This window comes from Crassostrea angulata, chromosome 1 (genome assembly GCF_025612915.1).
Source record: "Crassostrea angulata isolate pt1a10 chromosome 1, ASM2561291v2, whole genome shotgun sequence".
In the NCBI taxonomy this organism is placed as follows: domain Eukaryota; kingdom Metazoa; phylum Mollusca; class Bivalvia; order Ostreida; family Ostreidae; genus Magallana; species Magallana angulata.
Window position 1 is genome coordinate 54,408,809 of NC_069111.1, and position 21,750 is coordinate 54,430,558.

At 35.9% G+C, this 21,750-nt stretch overlaps 1 protein-coding gene across 1 annotated transcript; it reads left to right on the top strand.

Moving 5' to 3' along the window:
- Positions 1-322: 322 nt before the first annotated feature.
- On the top strand, positions 323-18,359 carry LOC128193162 (WD repeat-containing protein 76-like). The gene is made up of 14 exons (XM_052866452.1): positions 323-510; positions 4,970-5,104; positions 5,537-5,623; positions 5,732-5,790; positions 5,879-5,999; positions 6,173-6,312; positions 7,017-7,170; positions 9,604-9,768; positions 9,879-10,000; positions 11,718-11,819; positions 12,144-12,299; positions 12,435-12,485; positions 14,563-14,665; positions 17,157-18,359. The coding sequence occupies exons 1-14, from the start codon at positions 439-441 to the stop codon at positions 17,304-17,306; spliced, it is 1,617 nt and encodes a 538-aa protein (XP_052722412.1). The 5' UTR covers positions 323-438; the 3' UTR covers positions 17,307-18,359.
- The last annotated feature ends 3,391 nt before the right edge of the window (positions 18,360-21,750 follow it).

Consider the following 21,750-nt stretch of genomic DNA (forward strand, 5'->3'; position numbering starts at 1 on the left):
AAGAAAAAATATATTGTTTTAAGCCAAGTTCTGATATAATTTTAGGGATGAATGTGGTAGTCTTTTCAATTCAACATCTGTATTCAATAAAGTTTTTCGATAAGTTTAAGAGTTACAATTACATCATATAATTATAATATATATGATGTAATTGTAACTCTTAAACTTATTGAAAAACTATATTATAGAATATGCAGTTGGTCTATATAAACGTGTCGGGGGGGGGGGGGGGGGGGGGGGGAGGGTTCAAAAAGATGTAAAACATCGGGATATTATTCCGGAAACTTTTTGTGCTTTTCGATTCCAAAATTATTATTTGTGGAACTCTTTTGCGTTAGGAGGTCAAAGGACTTTACGCGGGAATGTTGTGTAACAAAAATTTGTGAGAGGCCAGGAGGTGAATTTTTGAGTAATTCAGCACACCAAGGCGTGGTAAAAATGATCCGTCGAAGCTTGAGGAAACGTGCGTCACCAAAAAGTGAAGACAAGAATGAACAGAAGAAAATGAAGGTATCTTGATAGTTTGACAGTTCGCGGTTTGTTTTGTTATCGTTTATAACAGGGGCATGGTCACGATTTTGGCCAAATTCTAATTTTCTGATTTTATTTTTTACAATGCTTTAAAAATGCATGCTCAATGATTAAATGAGAGGGTCATTCATGGAGTTATAAGAAAGATACAGAGCTCACAATTCTTTGTCATGTAAACAAGTTCAAAATAATTTTTAAACTGATTTGAAAATCTTTTCACATTCATTTTTGGTCCTAAACTGGAATTTTCACTTCAACATTCAAAATGTAAACAGACGCTTTGTTAACATAGCAAAGAATGTTAAGTTCTGTAACTCGCCTATAACTCAACGAATGACACTCAAATTTTGATTGACTATTAGAAATGCCTTACTGAAGCATTGTAAACATTAGAATCGGAAAATATTTTTTGACCCAAATCATGACCATGCCCCTTTAACTTTAAGTGAGAATTTGTGGTGCTCGCTGCTGTAATTTTATACAATCGCTTAATAAATTTATGCCATCAAAAGAATAACGTTTGTTGTCAAAACAAAGATGACGAACAACCCAGTGGGCACACAACGTTGTTTCAACGTTGAGAAATGGTTGAAATCAAGTTGCAACGTTGATCAACCATTATTCAACGTTGAATCAACGTTGAGGTTTAAACGTTGAAACCCAAACCATAACTCAACGTTGATTCCACGTTGAAGACCCAACTTATTTTCAACGTTGAAGACATCAACCACTTTTCAACGTTGAAGCAACGTTTTAATATATTAATGAAACTGAACACATATTTTCAAATTTAAACCTCTATATCATTTGTTTAATTTAGGTTTTACTTATATTTGAAAAGTGGAAGCATTAAATGACATGTTTTTACAAATATTAAATGTTAATTTGAATACAATTTTATCTTATATATATTCCAATAAAATTAACATTTTATTGTCTTATCCAATTAAAATATCAATTTTCTTTTAAATGAAAATTTAAATTAATATTTCACATTTCATTTTTAGATGGTGGCTGTTCAACAGCCTCCGTATATTGTGATTGTCTTGTCCGTGACGTCAAATAATGAGGATTCCCTAAGCACCATCTAGCGGTGGTCGAAATAATGAATAATTATGAGATTCAATGAATAAACATGGTGTGCTTCTTTGTCTCTGTCGTATATCGTTCGCATATTATCAATTAATCTCCCGCGGAGACGTATCTCTCTTTACAGCTGCCCCCTCCCCGCAAGTGATTTGGGAAGTCGGTGTATTTAAAAAAGATATACACACACACACACACACATATATATATATATATATATATATATATATATATATCATTAAAACTGGAACCATACTACTGAACTTGAGTTCTCTGCAAATTCAAAATAAATAGCAAAATTAAGTTCATGTGTTTATTGTGTCCATAGGCTTAATGAGAGAGAGAGAGTGAGAGAGAGAGAGATTTCTTTTGAGAAAAAAGAAGTATACGAATTAAACTTCACAAACACTGTCACAGTATATCATTCTTTAAATTAAACATCACAAACAGTGTATAATACTTCATTGTTAAGTATGCTTCCTTTCTCTTTACTTAAAATCACACATCACAAACAGTGTAGAATACATGTACTTCATTGTTAGACATATTTTTTTCTCTTTACTAGAAATCAAAACATCACAAACAGTGTAGAATACTTTATTGATAGGCGTGCTTCCTTTCTCTTTCCTTGAAATCAAACATCACAAACAGTGTATAATACATGTACTTCATTGTTAGACATACTTTTTTTCTCTTTGCTAGAAATCAAAACATCACAAACAGTGTAAAATACTTTATTGTTAGGCATAATTCAGTTCTCCTCACTTGAAATGAAAACTTAGAACGAAACGTTTTTCCCTTATCTTGGAAGGAGCACGTGGTGCACCTCGCGCGTTGATTTGATTAACAGGGGTAACACGTGGACTTTGACTGAAAATGCATGCTGGATTCAATCACAATGTACTATATTCTTTTGTGGATACTAATTTTATGAATATATAATATTAGTATATATTTTAAATGAATGTACGTAAAATTACGCCTAAAATGCTCTCTCTCTCTCTCTCTCTCTCTCTCTCTCTGTCTCTCTCTCTCTCAACGATCGTAATACGAGAATATCTGGATCGACGACACTCATTAATGAAGAAACCCCTTTTGCAAGATAGAAAAGGGGGGGGGGGGGTGGTGTTGTACAGTTAGACAAAGTAGTTTGCAATTTAGAGGTTAGTTTGCAATTTAGAGGTTATCTTTTGTCTTGAGCAGGTGTGGAAACCTCTAAAGTATACCGTTTTCAACCTTTCGTTTGCAAATCACTATACACAGGAAATAATATCAACTTAAACTAAATATACACAAGAAAAGAAATGTGTACATAAATAGTTTGCGTTGTATTTTTTGAGTTCGAGTTGTATGCATTTAATAACATGTACAGTAAAATGAGTTTCCAATGTTGTTTTGTGATGCAAAATAATTTCCTCCTTCCTTTTTTGTAAAGATTAAACACATTTAAGTAGTAATATATTAGTAAGCTTATAAGGTTAAGATAAGAGAACAGCACAAATTTTTTTAATATTATCTACCGAACTCTGATGTCAACCTGAAAAATATCCTCGCGACCTTAAATTGCCATAATAATAAACCGCTTTGCGATTATCCTAACATGATAAGGGTAAGCGCGCTGTTTTTCCTTTAATAAAAAAAATCATATATTGTCATTAGTTTAATTTCCTCCGAAATGATGCCTCCGTCTATCAGTACTTTCAGTATTTTGATTATAAAAAAGATTGTTTTCATACAAGAAATTTGAGATTGAGCTGTGAGTACTGCAAGTGGCTAATTGCATTTTAACTGGGTCAGTGAGAAGGGGATGCGCGGACATATCACTACTGCAAGCACTGCTGATCAAGGGAGTTTTGTAATTTACCAGGCTGCTCTATGTCAGCTTGACCGCTAAAGACGCTATTGGTGAACAAAGAAAGTCAGTTCTTAGGTACACCTCGTGCAGTCACTACACAGATTTAATGTACAGTAACATGCCGGGATTTTAGCTTTTGGACGATTAATTTGTGACTATTTTATATTTTACACTGGAGTACCTATCTTGGGAGTTATTTTTTAAATCAGTCTGCAGAATGCATATGATGAACTGACTATTGTGGATTCTACGTTTTTGTGTTGACATCCTTTGTTTCATGTCATGGAAAACAAGCATGGCTACCATTTGGCGGAATGTACGTGGTTTCTCCTACAGCCTTATTTAAAACATTTTGAAATGCCAAGTTCAACTTTTTAACGAGGACTTAATACACAAGTTGTTTAGCAAAGGATATACTCAAATACTTCTAGGATTTAAATAAAGGTCGACTTTATACATTTGGATTTTTTAAATAAATTGTCAAAACACATAAAACAGCACAACGTAATAAAAGACGATATGTTTATAAACAACTTTTTACATAAATCACTTAATTTTAACTTTTTTTCATTGTCATATCTATATATTTTAAACCAGATTTCAACACATTTTCTACATTGAATCAACGTTGAATTTTGACGTTGAAACAACGTTACATTTTCAACGTTGCCTCAACTTTCATATGCAACCTTATTTCAACGTTGATTCAACGTTGATGCCTGACGTTGAAACAACGTTGTTTCAACGTTGAAATGCCCGCTGGGAATTGACTTTAATGTATAAAAATAATGTATAAAAATAATAGGTGAAATCGTGTAGAAAAATATTTTAGGAAGGTTACAGTCATGGCCACAAACAGCTGATCAAAGACAAGTGTCTGTTATCCAGGCTGTTTTTGAGTTCTCTAAAGAGGATTGAAAGAGAAATAGTTGCTCTATTTGCATCAAATGCAACTGCCTGCAATGAAGAATCAAAAATGATAGACCAAAATTTATTAATGCAGTCCAAATAATTTGAAAAAAAAAAAACCAAACAAACACAGTGCAGGTATGTTAATGCTCCCTGATTGATTTCACAGCGACATGTAGAGAGTCAACTTGTCTGTACTTCATACAATATGATGTCATCAACTTTGAAGACACAATCTGCATTCCATTTGATAGCTCTTGGGAAATTTATTATCTTAAAAAGTTTCATGTAAAGTAAATGACTATTTATAAACTATATGTATAATGGTTTGAAGACTCGTACTGCTATGAGTAAACTTGAATTAAATGAAGAGATTTTGATGCATGTAAAAATAGCTTGGAACTTTTTCCGTTGATTTTAACAATGAAGTTTTCCAGCTATAATTTAAGTCTTGGACACTTAACATTGCTGCAAGATTGTTTATAGCAAAATTACAGCTTGAATTGAAAAACAAAAAACTTGACTTTGATTTAAATTACACAACTGCCTATTAATTTATGTAAGATTAACAATTTGTATTGTATTTAGAATGCGTTGTCATCAATTAAAATGGAGCCCAAAACTCCACTGACTCCGGTTCCAGTGAACATCCCTATACCGAGCCCACCTGACTTTACAAAGTTGGAGATAAAGGGAATGAAAGAGGAAAACACAAATAGTGAGGTAAAAAGTAACACCAGACTTTTCATGCCTTTGCTTAAGTCAGTACTGCAAGCATTGAGAGAATCAGGGTTAGAGGCAAAAGTTTGTGTTTGTCATCTTTAAAGACTTAATCAAACTTGGAAGACACAAAGATCAATCGAAGATGAGTTAGCTTTTGCAACTCGAACAGAGACATTAGTAATCTTCAATACCAAGGTTATGTTTATTCAGTGATTTGGAAGTCCCAGTCCCTTATTCTTCATGTATTTTATCCTCAATATATATGGAATCTTAACCCTATCTCAAAGTTTTAATTTGTTCCTATGGAGATGTTAATGTTTGACAGTACATGTACTAAGAAATGTTTATGATGATAATAATGAGTATTATTACATGTATTAGGTTGTCACTGGAGTTCCATGGAAATGTTTACGTATTCCATTGTTATTGCAGGATGAAGACGACTTGGATTTGGAGTCCCAGAGACAAAAGAACCTCCAGGACAATGCGGCCATCTTCTCTAGTCTGGGCTTCCAGGAGGTGGGTTTAGGGAATGTGATGTTTTATTTCTGTCAAGTAGAGCTATGATATTTAATAAAACTACAGAGGAAAGGATAAGAGGCATAATTGGTTTTTTTTTTTTTTCAGACTAAAGTAGACCTTAAGATGTCATCCAAGAAATACAAACCAAAGCCAGCAACAAAAAGGTATTGGTGGTATTTGTTTCTCTCTGAATCAGTGGTGTAATTAAAATTTTAAGCTGATCCCTTACTGAGTTTATTCTGAATGATACAGGGTCAAGATTCCCAAACCTGCCCCGGGCCCTAGTCGGCGGAGCATGAGGCTACAGAGGATCGACCCTGAGGGTCAGCCTCTCCCTGAACTGCCAGCAGAGGAACCACAGATCGATCAACATGTTTGTGTTTAACTACATTTAAATATGAATCAAATGATATTTTTGAATGGGTTATATTTCTTGGCAAATATATCTAGGTTAATTCTTTTATCAGTCAAAATTATATTTTTTTTCTTCCACTTTTGCTCTATTGTCCTCTATATATGTACTATTTGATGGGGGTTTTTTTTCAGGCTAGAAAACCATCAGGCCCAATGGGTATGGAGGATGCCCTGTTCAGTGGTAACTCTGTTGAGGATCACATTCATCTCGTGTCACGTCTTGGTTCAGCAAAAGTCTCCTCCAAGACGACAGACACCAGACCTCTCACTAAGTAAGCATTGTATCATTAAAACTTCTGTCAATCTCCATGATCAAAACTCACTTAACCAAGTAGAGAATTTGGCAATGTGTAACTTCTGGACACTCATGGAACAATGTTTCACTTTTCAAAAGATGTTACGTCCAGGTATACTTCCCGAAAAAAAGTAGTACATGAGTCTTCCTCATTTACAAATCAAATTTTTTTACATTCAATATTTAATGAATTTAAAAAATATTTTGGAGACCGCACAAGAAATCATCGACTGCATGAGAAAGAAAAATAATATTCAAAAGTAACTGTGTTAAAATATTGTACATCAGAAATGTTATTTATCAATGTCCAAAGGTTAATTTATTATAAAATTTAAAATCATGCATTTATAAAGTTACAATTGTATAAAGTGACTTAGAGGTCCAAAGGGCCGGGTGCAAATTACGATTATTTGACATACTTTGCATGATATAGATGTCATGCACACTGTCACTATGATAAACAATTACTTACTTACTAAAATATTGTTATTGTGTGACATTAAAACAACCTACATACTTTTAATTACACCAAGCTTTAGTAAAAAAAAAAAAAGCTACTGAGAGTAGTCAGTGTGTTCAAATTATTTTGATTTTATTCTTTATTGATAATTTATTGGTGAACAAGAACACTTGACACATATTCTTTATTACATATTCTTTATTACATATTCTCTATTACAGTTTTGTGAAAGACCTGAACCAGCTGAGACTAGGAGAGGAGGGGGTGTCCAAAGTTGTCCCGGAGAGGATCTTCTCCCTGGCTATCCACCCTGCCCATGACAGAACACTGGTCATGGCCGGGGACAAGTGGGGAAAGCTGGGATTCTGGGATGTGGTAGGTGGACCCTTTATATATCAAGGTCATTTATACCCCTCCCTCTCAGTTGTAGAGGAACTTGTGTCGATACTAACAACTTACTTTCCTTCCAAGGAATGACAAGTTTAGATGGAACCTATTAAAGAAATTTTCAGTCAAATGTGTTTTTTGTAACGTCATTGAAGCAGTAATGAGAACAGAAAGATCATTGTTTGTATAGAATGATTGGATTTGTTTGACTGCCATGCATGCATATATGAAAGAACTTAAAGCCCCAAGTTCGGGGGAATTTAATGCAGCCACTGTATGACACACACTGCTTGTTTTAAACTCAATTTAATTGGTTTGTTATCAGAATCTGTCACCTAGCATTAGATTCAGCTGTATATAGAGCAGCTGAGTTGCAGAGCCATCAGCTCAGCACTGCTGGTATATCACTGACTTTCATTGATAAAGACCTATTGCTAACTTTTTATGTAAAATTTCTCAAATTAATACAATTAATTAACAATAGTCATTATTTATCACAGCAAATAAACCATATTTACATAATATTCAGTCATCATTATCACTCTCAGAGTCCGAGTCTGAACTATTTACTTACATCTTTAATATCTTGAAGGTTTTGCGGACAAGGTTGTTTTAAAATTAGTAAGATCAAGGTATCCAAACCCACTTAGTGTTCCTTACCTTGGACACAAGTGGGAATAAATTTCAACATATTCTTGTTATTTCATTCAGTAATGCTTTAGCTATTTAGGCAGAGCATCACTACAGAGTCATAAATCTGACTGGATTGTAACCTTTTGTTGACAGCAGACCCTGATGAAAAAAGTTTCTCCCATGGGAGAAAAACTGGGGCTTTAAACCTTGTACTTTAAGTAGTTGGGTAACATTTACTGTACACCTTGTACTGTACCTTTAGTAGTTGGGTAACATTATGTACACCTTGCACTGTACCTTTAGTAGTTGGGTAACATTTACTGTACACCTTGTACTGTACCTTTAGTCATACTTGCCAACTGACCCGATTTCGTCGGGTCACACCCGATTTTTCAACCCTTCACCCGATTATTTTTTATGACCCGGTGGGTCATGCTTTTCACCCGATTTTTGTCGAACAACCCGAAAATCTCCCGATTTCCGGATTTGGTTCGTAAATTACGTTGCGCGTTTGACTTCCAGTTATCAACCCAAGCTAAGCTTGGATTTACGTAACACGTAAACAATGCCGATGGCTTTAATAGACACATTATTTAATAAGTGTAATTATTATCGTGAGTTGTTTTGACTAAGCGAAGGTTTAAATCATTAAGTTTGATGGCTTCCAATAAGAAAAGGTCTTCATCGGGGCCAACGGAATCAAAACCAACAAAAAGAAAACGATATTTTTGTCGCTACCTATCAACATATCTGGAAAAATGAATTTCCATAGGTAAAACAAAGTAATCGAGTACAAAACGAGGCTTTTGCGTTCTATGTAACGCACATTTGAATATTGGATTTTGTTCTCAAAATGATCTGACTAAACATTCAAAAACGCTAAGTCATGTAGAGAGTGCTTTTTAATACACAAAAGTCTTCCAAGTCGCTTACAACTTTTATGCCATCATTTACAGAGTTCAAAAGCAAGGTTAATGTAGCAGAAACTCTTTTTGCATTTTTTTTTTTTCAGCTGAACACAACCTACTATTTTCTGTGTCAGATCACTTTACAAAATTCAAAATCAGCAACTGTTAGTTAAAATGGTTCTTTGCAATAAAGTACATGTATTACACATAAGTTTTAACACATATTTCTATTGTATATACCTATGAAATGCATGATAAATATGTCGTGAATATCGTTACGCGCTATGACCAGATTTTTTACTTTCCAAATCTGGTCATGACCAGATTTTCACATGTTGGAGGTTGGCAAGTATGCCTTTAGTAGTTGGGTAACATTTACTGTACACCTTGTACTGTACCTTTAGTAGTTGGGTAACATTTACTGAACACCTTGTACTGTACCTTTAGTAGTTGGGTAACATTTACTGTACACCTTGTACTCTATCTTTAGTATGTTTGTAACATTTGGTTTAAACCATGTACCTTTAGAAGTTAAGTGACAATTACTGAACACCTTGTTCCTTTAGTAGTTTGGTAACATTTACTGCAAACCTTGTACTTGTAGTAGTTGGGTAACATTTACTGTTAACCTTGTACTTGTAGTAGTTGGGTAACATTTGGTGTACATCATGTACCTTTAGTGGTTGGGTAACATTTACTGTTAACCTTTTACTTGTAGTAGTTGGGTAACATTTACTGTACACCTTGAACCTTTAGTAGTTGGGTAACATTTACTGTACACCATGTACCTTTAGTAGTTCAGTAACATTTACTGTTAACCTTGTAACTTCAGTAGTTTGGTAACATTTACTGTGCTGTCACCAATGTTTTTGTTATCCAGGTCCATGACAAATCGGATGATACAGACGGTATAGTGGTCTATCACCCGCACTCTCGACCAATCAACGATCTCCGAGTGTCGCCCTACAACCACCTGCACATCATATCATGTAGCTATGATGGAACTTCCCGTTGCTGTGATCTTCAGAAGACTGTGTTCAATGAGGTATCAAACATTAATCAGTTTTCACTACAGTTAATATTATGAGGATTGATACTTAGTGAACAAACAGGTTTAATTTTGTCAAGTGTTTACAATATTTATATTTCCTGTAGGTGTATGCCACAGATGAGGATGAGGACAATCTGCTGAAAAACTTTGATTTCCACTCAGCTGACACACTTGTTTACTCTCAGCAAGATGGCACAGTAGCCTTTGTGGACACAAGAACCCCTGGGTAAGTGACTGCCTTGGTAGACAGGAGAACCCCTGGGTAAGTGACAGCCTTGGTGGACAGGAGAACCCCTGAGTAAGTGACAGCTGTGGTAGACAGGAGAACCCCTGGGTAAGTGACAGCCTTGGTAAACAGGAGTACCCCTGGGTAAGTGACAGCTGTGGTAGACAGGAGAACCCCTGGGTAAGTGACAGCCTTGGTGGACAGGAGAACCCCTGGGTAAGTGACAGCCTTGGTAGGGAGGAGAACCCCTGGGTAAGTGACAGCTGTGGTAGACAGGAGAACCCCTGGGTAAGTGACTGTCTTGGTAGACAGGAGAACCCCTGGGTAAGTGACAGCCTTGGTGGACAGGAGAACCCCTGGGTAAGTGACAGCCTTGGTGGACAGGAGAACCCCTGGGTAAGTGACACTGGTGGACAGGAGAACCCCTGGGTAAGTGACAGCTGTGGTAGACAGGAGAACCCCTGGGTAAGTGACAGCCTTGGTAGACAGGAGAACCCCTGGGTAAGTGACAGCCTTGGTAGACAGGAAAACCCCTGGGTAAGTGACTGCCTTGGTGGACAGGAGAACCCCTGGGTAAGTGACAGCCTTGGTAGACAGGAGAACCCCTGGGTAAGATACAGCTGTGGTAGACAGGAGAACCCCTGGGTAAGTGACAGCCTTGGTAGACAGGAGAACCCCTGGGTAAGTGACAGCTGTGGTAGACAGGAGAACCCCTGGGTAAGTGACAGCTGTGGTGGACAGGAGAACCCCTGGGTAAGTGACAGCTGTGGTAGACAGGAGAACCCCTGGGTAAGTGACAGCCTTGGTAGACAGGAGAACCCCTGGGTAAGTGACAGCCTTGGTGGACAGGAGAACCCCTGGGTAAGTGACAGCCTTGGTGGACAGGAGAACCCCTGGGTAAGTGACAGCCTTGGTGGACAGGAGAACCCCTGGGTAAGTGACAGCTGTGGTAGACAGGAGAACCCCTGGGTAAGTGACAGCCTTGGTAGACAGGAGAACCCCTGGGTAAGTGACAGCTGTGGTAGACAGGAGAACCCCTGGGTAAGTGACAGCTGTGGTAGACAGGAGAGCCCCTGGGTAAGTGACAGCCTTGGTAGACAGGAGAACCCCTGGGTAAGTGACAGCTGTGGTAGACAGGAGAACCCCTGGGTAAGTGACAGCTGTGGTAGACAGGAGAACCCCTGGGTAAGTGACAGCCTTGGTAGACAGGAGTACCCCTGGGTAAGTGACAGCCTTGGTAGACAGGAGAACCCCTGGGTAAGTGACTGCCTTTGTGGACAAGAGAACCCCTGGGTAAGTGACAGTCTTGGTAGACAGGAGAACCCCTGGGTAAGTGACAGCCTTGGTAGACAGGAGAACCCCTGGGTAAGTGACTGCCTTGGTGGACAGGAGAACACCTGGGTAGGTGACTGCCTTGGTAGACAGGAGAACCCCTGGGTAAGTGACAAATTATGTGACCTGATTGGTGCAGTACTTCTGTTTATTCCGTGCTGCTTGTGGCATAGTTATGGTAATCTGACCAGTGACATCAACATGATTGCAAGAAATCCTCTGTAGCCTGTAGATATAACTCATCATTGATTGCCTTGTCTCTGACTACCAAACTGTAACTTGGCTTGTATACAAAATACCTGTACCACAGTATCTTTTTTCAGAATATATATTAGATCAACCATCTTGCATTTGGACATGATATTTCAACTGAAATTTTTTACAGGACGGATGCTGAGCATGTGTATTGGCTTCATCAGAAATCTTTGAGGACGGTGTCTGTTCATCCAATCAACAATCACCTGATTGTCACCGGCAGCACTGATTGGTGAGCAGTCTTCTCATGATATATCATTTATCTAGTGATTTCACTCGCTGCAAGAGTTGGCTTATTATGGTAGAAAGAAAAATTCTTCCGACTGTAAAAGTACAGTGGATTGTAATGATGCTGTTGTCAAGAAAACTACTGACATTATAAAATTAATCCACAATTTACCCTTAAAATATGCAGGGAATTAAATACAGATTACAGTTTTGTCTCTCAGACAGTTTTTTTTGTTTTGCATTTTTTGGAAGTCAAAAGTACAAAGTAGAATTAACAGTAGATATAGACAAGTTTCTCCCCTTTTATGACTGATGTGTTCTGTTACAGTACTGCCAAGATCTGGGACCTGAGGAATTTGAAATCAGGAGGTAAGAGTAACAAATGGCTGGATCAGATCGTCCACAGTAAGAATGTGTACAGCGCCTACTTCTCACCGCTGACTGGGAACCATATACTGACCACCTCTCTGGACGGAACGCTCAAGTGAGTAGTGTAGGGAATTATGGGAATGACAGTAAATACTATCGCTTTATTGTGTGGTCATTCTTTTCATGATTGGCTGAACTAGATTGAGCTTTATAGGTTTTTGTTTGTAAGTTTAAATCTTGTATGTTTTAGTGTAGTGGAGTGCACAGACTCAGGAAAGCTGGGGAAGAGGAAAGTTATCAAGTAAGGCGAACGTTTTTTTATTAGTTGGATTACGGATCCGCCGACCGAATTTTTTTGACTTTTAGAAAAAAAATAAAATGCACTTTTCTAAATTTTTTTTTACTGACCGACATAAATTTAAAGAAATACAAAAAATAAAATAAAATGGCTGGTGAAAAATATCAATAAAAACCACATAAATTGGTTTCATTCACGAAAAAATTACCTTAACTTTTACACTTTCAGTTTTAAAATTGATCGAGTTTGGAATACGGACTTCTCTATCACACATGTGCCATGTTGTCTAACGGTGGTTTGTGTTTTATCATTTAAATGGCATACTTTCACATATCTGTCATTTGCAAAAATGACATTAAACTGTCGTTTAAGACCTTGAAACAGTGTTGTCACATACTGGGGGCAAGCGGTGTCAGAAGTTCTTGAAAGTGTAAGAACCCACGTACATATTATGTTTCAAAGTTTTGGAAATAAAGTCGTCAGACAGAAGTACGATATATGATGGAGACATTTTGCATCAGTTAAAGCAACAATATTTCATTGTAAGACCAATTTCAGGCCTCTCGATTCTCTTTAATTGGGGGCGATATTCGGCCCCATTCCCAACGTGAAAAGGCATATTTTTCCCCAAAATTGAGTGTTTTCCCCAATTTGAGATCGCCTAAAATTAATAAAGTAACTTAAAAGAAAACTACACTTATTCTAAATATATATTGTATATTCAGCAGTCATAAAGGCACTGTGAATATGTGCAACACTACCGCGTTGTAAACTGTTTCTTGTGATCGGTAACTTAGCCAGAATTTCCTCAGACAGAGATGGTGTAATTTTAAAAACGATGTTTATTAATTTACTTTTATTTCTGATATTACGGTTAGTTGATAAGCTGTTAGTAGTTTATAATTCTGCAGTAAATGTTAAAATAATTATAAAATTTTTGGTCTAAACAGATCTAGATCCTGTACAAAACGGTAGTAAGTGGGTCAATGGGTTGGACTAATACCCCAAATACACAGAAGTACAGAGACTGATTTAATAAATATTCTCAATAGGCTAACACAATCAGGAAACATTTATCTGTAAAAGGTATAAATACAAATATAGATTAAATTTTACATAAATAAAAATAAGATAACCTTTTTTTAAATTCTAAAAAAAAACCTTTTATTATTTTCTATGCCATTTGACATATAGCAGGCTACTAAACACAAAAAACCTTTTGGGAAATTTTACATCTTCAGTCAGTAACAAACTTGTATCACACACTGTAAATACACTTTTTTCCTTCTCCTTATTATACACACATGTTCCCAGTTTTAAAAATAATTTAAAAAAAAAATAACTTTTAAAAAATCAAATCAATATACCCTGGTTTTTGTTCAGAGGACTGTACATTAAGCAAGGAAAAAAATTCCCAATTTCTATCAAAACGTTGCATTTTTCCCAATCCATTGGCCCCGGCCCCAGTACCAAAAATAGGTGTGAGAGGCCTGAATTTGTAAATCGTGTGTCAGTAGAGGTGTGAGACCTGCGGTTCGGAATGCCCTAAAAGTGGCCCAAAGACACACTTAAGCATGTGTACATGGAATAGTAAATAAAAAATCAAACAAAACATAAGACTTATTTTGTTTCTTTGAAGTTTGCCAGGTTTTTTTTCTTTTTTTTTTTCGACCTACCGACCCAATTTTTAAAATAAAAAATCCGTAATCCAATTAAAAAAAAAATGTTCGCCTAAGTCATTGCTAGCTGCAGGTCGTCATATTGATAAAATAAGTATGAGACAATGGTAGTAATGCAGCAAATATTGTAATAATGCATTACATGTAGCATGACAATATACAATGTTGTTTATTCATGATTGTGTTAACTATAAACAACATTGTGGGAACCATGACCTGGAAATTTTTTTGGCTTATTGTATGTCAGTTTCAGCTTTTGTAATTCACATTATCTAACTTTATGATACCTCATAACACCCATTATTACAGAAACAAAATTGAAAAAAATGAATAAAATGCATTTTGATTTAATGTCAGTTTATCTTAATATATGAAATGTATGACTGTGTTGCTATTTTCAGACACAACAACCATGTTGGGAGGTGGCTGACCCCGTTTCGTGCAGCCTGGCATCCCTCACGGGAGGATGTGTTTGTTGTGGGAAGCATGGAGAGACCAAGGCGGGTAAGTTAACCATGGAGTTCAATATCAGTAGACAACCATGGAGTACAATATCAGTAGTCAACCATGGAGTACAATATCAGTAGTCAACCATGGAGTACAATATCAGTAGACAACCATGGAGTACAATATCAGTAGTCAACCATGGAGTACAATATCAGTAGTCAACCATGGAATACAATATCAGTAGTCAACCATGGAGTACAATATCAGTAGTCAACCATGGAGTACAATATCAGTAGTCAACCATGGAATACAATATCAGTAGTCAACCATGGAGTACAATAACAGTAGACAACCATGGAGTACAATATCAGTAGTCAACCATGGAGTACAATATCAGTAGTCAACCATGGAGTACAATATCAGTAGTCAACCATGGAGTACAATATCAGTAGTCAACCATGGAGTACAATATCAGTAGTCAACCATGGAATACAATATCAGTAGTCAACCATGGAGTACAATATCAGTAGTCAACCATGGAGTACAATATCAGTAGTCAACCATGGAGTACAATATCAGTAGTCAACCATGGAGTACAATATCAGTAGTCAACCATGGAGTACAATATCAGTAGTCAACCATGGAGTACAATATCAGTAGTCACCCATGGAGTACAATATCAGTAGGCAACCATGGAGTACAATATCAGTAGTCCTCTGAGGGGTTACCTCTCTTGCTGTTGTTAGTTGGTATCTAGTAGATTCTGGTGTCCTAAATTAAGTTTTGCAAGTGTCATTGATTGGTTTAGAACTGTGAGGCTTCATTTTCAAAGGCAAGAAGTCATTTTATATGTTGAATAACAAAACTACATATATTTTAAATCTTCATTTTTAGCTCACCTGAACCGAAAGTTCAAGTGAGCTTTTCTGATCACCCGTTGTACGTCGTCCGTCCGTCCGTCTGTCTGTCTGTCCGTCCGTCTGTAAACTTTTCACATTTTCAACTTCTTCTCAAAAACCACTGGGCCAAATTTAACCAAATTTGGTACAAAGCATCCTTATGGAAAGGGGATTATAAATTGTTAAAATAAAGGGCACAGCCCTTTTCAAAAGGGAGATAATTGCGAAACAGTAAGTATAGGGTGCATGTCTTTAAAAATCTTCTTCTCAAGAACCACTGCACCAGAAATGCCAATATTTACACAAAAGCTTGTATATATAGTGAAGATTCTAAATTGTAAAAATTGTGACCCTCAGACCAAAACTGGGGCCCCAGGCGGGGTTCAAAGTTTAACATAGAAATACATGGGAAAATGCTTAAAAAATTTTCTTCTCAAGAACCACTGCACCAGAAATGCCAATATTTACACAAAAGCTTGTATATATAGTGAAGATTCTCAATTGTAAAAATCTTGACCCTCGGACCAAAACTGGGGCCCCAGGCGGGGTTCAAAGTTTAACATAGAACTACATATGGAAAATGTTTTAAAAATCTTCTTCTCAAGAACCACTGCACCAGAAATGCCAATATTTACACAAAAAACTTGTATATATAGTGAAGATTCTAAATTGTAAAAATTGTGACCCTCAGACCAAAACTGGGGCCCCAGGCGGGGTTCAAAGTTTAACATAGAAATACATGGGAAAATGCTTAAAAAATCTTCTTCTCAAGAACCACTGCACCAGAAATGCTAATATTTACACAAAAGCTTGTATATATAGTGAAGATTCTAAATTATAAAAATTGTGACCCTCAGACCAAAATCTTTTTCTAGGGAACTATAATGCTTCAGCTTGTGAGATAACTATGCAAGCATCCTTAAATAATGTAGATTCCAAATGATTAAAACTTTAGCACTGGACTAATACTGTGGCCCCAAGAGGGGTTCAAAGTTTAACATAGAAAGATATATTGAAAATGTTTTTAAAAAGTTTTTCTCGAGAACTATAATGCTACAGTTTGTGAGATTACTTTGCAAGGATCCTCAAATTGTGTAAACTCTAATGTAGTGGAACCAAGAGTTATCTTTCTTGATGTTCTGTATAGTCTGAGAGTTATTCCTCTTGAAGTGGAACTCTTCTCTTCTTTTTCAGGTTGTGTACGTGCGGTCCCACCGCAGTGCTACACATTTTAATTCCTATGTTACTATTTATGTTGTTCAAGCCAACCATAAACCTCGGACCATAACTGGGTCCCCAGAAAGGGGTTCAATGTTTAAAATAGAAAAAGCATATGCTACGAAATGTAATGTTACAAGGAACTGCTGTTCAGGTGAGCGATGTGGCCCATGGGCCTCTTGTTTTAATATCTGCTACAAATCTTGTTGATATTTAGGGCATGCATATACATCTGTAATAGTTTGTTTACAATAGGTGCCACTTTGTCATAAATTGTATTTTCATTTAATCAAAATTTACATGTACTTGGTATATGACCATTTGATATCTTACAGAAGACAATAAAGGTATACATGTATTTTTGTGATTGTATTTGTCCAACAGTCTTCATTTTGAATCCTTATACAAGAGTTACCTCCCGTCTGTTACAGATCCAGGTGTACGACTGTGAGGGTAACATCCTGCGTAATCTGAGTGACCCCGAGGTCCTGGGCTCAGTCTGCTCACTCAACGTGTTCCATCCGACCCGGAACGTCCTAGTGGGTGGGAACTCCAGTGGGAGAGTCCATGTCTTAATGTAGGTCGGAGGCACCATGACAAAGTTCATTGGGTACAGACAGATGAGACAATGGCAGGGACTAGCACTCAGGGGATGAAGGATTACCTGGTTTTCAGGAAAACTATGATCACAAATAGGCCAGTGAATCCTTTGAATACTAAACCTGACGAAAGAGAGCTTGAATTAGAACAGTCAAAGATGTGGCTGATTGTATGTGTTCCGATTATGTGTTCCTATATTACTGACAGACTGGTATGGTTTTTGACTTGTGACCATTTGACCCGGTGTCAATGTTAGTACTATGTCATATATACAACTTGTACAGAGAAGGCTGTTGGAGGGAGAATAATGTGTTGAGCACATTGATAAACAGGGACGGGTGAATAAGTTGTACTCTAAAGGCAGCATTATTCTTTTAGACATATTTTAGAAATTTAAAAACATCATTTCATTTAATCTGTTATAGGATTTGATGTTTGATAATGATGATGATGATGACGATGATGATGATGATTAATGGCCTGTATGTTAATCTGTATGGACATATCCGTATTGTACAAAAACACAGCATACTTTTTGTGACTCATGAACTTAGATGTATATTATGACTATTCTATAGAAGCAAAAAAATGTACCTAAGTTGGTTATACGGGTAATATATTGATGTAACAAGAGATTAAGAGATTTTTTGTTCTCTGATTTCCCTTAGCTATAGATTTTTAGTAAACTTAGACTAGTTTCTTCATCTAAATTTTTTGTTGCAAATCATGTGTTCACAGTTTTGTTTTCAACTTTTTAAGAGGTTAAGAATTGAAAGTCTTTTATAAATGTATTGCTTGTATTTTCATTGTCTTCAATTTTCCTGGGGATTCTTTGTCAATAACACATCGATGACATTATCTTTGTCAATAACACATCGATGACATTATCAATCACACATCGATGACATTATCAATAACACATCGATGACATTATCTATTTGGGGCTTTTTCTTCTCTCTTTATTTTGAAAACCCATGGATTTTTATACTTTTTTGTATTTTTGGATTATATTAAACTTGAAATGAAAATGAGAATGTTTCTCAATTTGTCATTTTAATGCCTTATGCCCTACAGTATACATTGTATATATGGCCAGATACAAGCTTGTCATGCCTGACTCTGTCTTCAGTTCTTCCATCGTTTTGTCAACCCATCAATTAACTCAGCAGAGTTACAAAAAAAACTGTTCCAGATATGCCTAAATGATTTAAATTTATTAACTGGTTTAAAAAGTGTTCTTCATCAGTAAGAAATAAAACGGAACAAAACTTGAGTACATAAAAATAACCGGATCAAAGTTCCATACTATGAAGGAGGCGGTGTGGTCAATGAATAAACACCAGATCTTCCCCAAAATTGATTTATGAATGATTTGTTCAGCCATAACTATCATATAGTAAAGAGAATATATACGTTTATAGAAATTTGCTATAACTTGATAAAGAATACAGTTACTAATACAGTTACACCCAGCTCTTTTAATGTGTCAGAAAAAGAAACACGAAAATGGTCTTGGATGTATCACCCAGAAATAAAGCATAGGAGAACCTGATAAATGGGTGCACCGCAGATCTCAACCAGAACTAAAAAGTTGATTTTATATTTGTCCAAAAATCAACAAATTCATAAATTGTGTCAGGAACTCCTATAGTCGTTCCCCTACTTATCATGATGAATGGCCTTTCTTACACAGGCCGATGGGAATTTACTGTGCCCGGGTCTCCATCTATCACACGGGCACTGTGTAAGGGACTACTGCTGTACATATCCAGTTACCTCCCCTGGGCACCGTTTTATGTTTTCATTTCCTTTTTTAATTATATCTGGTCATCGTTTGGGTCGTTCCTTTCTGACATCCCTCCCACAACAGGGTATAAATTCTGATTTATGGCCGCTGATTCCGTTTTCCCTGAAATGTCAGTGTTACGTTGGGTTATTTTGTTCGTAAATATTTCATGGGTTTTTTTTGTTCGTAAATATTTCTTACAACGATGTCTTCAGACCGCATGGAATATTGAATAACGAACGTTTTTACTGCAAAATCAAAAGAGTTGAGAGATTCCTATTTTTTACGTACTTTAAACAAACTTTTGTTTTATCTGTCTTGTTTCTATGCTTTTTGGCCAGAAAAGCTCTCTTGGTTACATCGTTAGCTTTTAATCCCAAGCTGTAATTGCGAGACCGGCTGCGGCATCCACAATTTTTTTTTAATTTGAAAAAAGAAATTTAAAATTTTACTCCATTTTAAAATGCTGAATATTGACTAGGTTTTTAAAACAGGGATTGTATGTCTTAATTGTGATGCACTGTCATTCGTGCATATTAGGATGAAACGAAACAATTTTAGATAATACATGTACAAGTATCACATTCCTCCCTAGATCCATGTACACAACCCCTGACGCTAGGGAAAGCTTGGGGGAGTCGACTCCAATACATGATTTGTAAAATACACGACTCACCTGGGGATAAAGAAAATTTAAACAAAAAAATGATAAACCTCTCATTTGCAAATATTAAATATTAATAAATCTTATGAAAAATAAATAGTCGGGACTATTTCTGTTCAGATGTAATGGGGACGTACATGTACAGTTGCAGTCTATCTGAAGGGAAAGTCCTTGGGAGTCTCATACGATTTTACCCATTGTGTTAGCTTGTTGCTCTTTCCGGGAATAAATAACGTAATGTGCAAATATTCTAGAAATTGTCGACAGAGTTATGAAAAAAAAATTGTCACTTGAAAAATTAGCCTTGTTAAGGTACACCCCCTCCCCCTCTAAAAAATAAACTTATATTTAAAGGGACTTGGACACGAGTTGAGCTGAAAATTTTTAAATTTTACTTTTCCAATTTTAGTAACTAGAATGGTCAATATGGTTATTTTAAATGATTCGCCAAAATTTGAAAGTCAATTATTGAGTTACAAGCAAGATAAAGAGGTCGAAATTCTTTGTAGCGTAAACAAAGCTCGAGTCTTGTTATTGTTTACATATACGAGGTTGTCCCAAAATAGCGTAGACAAGTGGCGTTATTCAGGTAATCTAAGACAAAGGAAGATGACATTTGTGCCACAAAGGGTTCAAGAAATTTGCATTCAAATAATGTTTTAAAATCAAATATTGTTTGAGATTAAATTAGTGAAATGAAAGCATGTTAGATCAGAAATTCGACATGCGGCCCAATGTCAAAAACAAAAATTTAAAATCAACATAATGAAATGAAAATTGCGAGGAAAAGTACTTAGAATGAAAAAATTCAAATTAAACATGCATTGGTATTTGATAATGATTCTATTTTTTACTCAAAAAATGTTTTGGCTATAACAAAACTTTTAAATATTTCATAGCGCGTTTTGTGACAAGTTGAAAAGTTAACTCGTAATAAAATTACGATGTCAGCGTTTAAGGCGGCGCAGCTGTAACTGATACAATTTTGTAAAGACCATGAAATAAATCCTTAGCGGCTTTGGAAGTAAATGAAATTAACAAAATGGATTAAAAATATGTTTTGTATTAAGTAGTTAAACAGCATTGAAAATATTTGAACAAGTATGATGACAATAAGTGGAAAAAGAAACTCCGAACGATATCAATGGGCGTCAAAATGCTGAACGACAATTTTAGGCAAGACGGACGTTAGATAACAAATAATACAGGGCAAGTTTGGAGCCGACAGATCGTTTGTACTAAGAAAATATATTTTTTTAAAAACTAGAAATATATGTTGAATGTGCACTCGGGTTACTTGTTCAAAGATAATATTTTTTCTAAGACTTTTTCGGAAATAAAACGTAAATGTTATCGTAAACGATGTGGAGGGTTTAGCAACAACGTAAAACTGGAAATGTTCGACGTCGCACATTGCGCCGCCTGACAAATCTTGTTGTTACTAATTATTCATTTTCTCGAGAAATAAATAAAGTACAGATATGAATTTTTCAGTATTGTTTGCCAAATGGTCATTGAAGGAAACATAGAAGTCTAATGAAATTGCAGTGAACAGATTATAAATTATGTGTCCTGTCTACGCTAATTTGGGACAACCCTCGTATGTGGTATTGCTATGTGTTTCAATCTAATGTTGCTGTTTGGTTGATAATATTATTCATAAACACATTGAATAAGTTTATCTTGTTTGGCATGAGTCATTTTGTCAGAGAAATGGGAATTTCTGTACTTTGCATTATTTGTAAACAAATTTAAGACTCGAGCTTTGTTTACATAACAATGAACTATTATGCCTGTATCATACAACTTGATTTCTAACATTCAATTTTTGTCAATCATTCAAAATGCACAAGTAAACAATTTTAAACATAATAAATGAAAAATGAAATTTTGATCTCAAATCTTGTCTAGGTCCCTTTAACATGGGATACTAGTAATCGAGTCAGTATGCAAACAATTCCTTCTTGTGCATGTA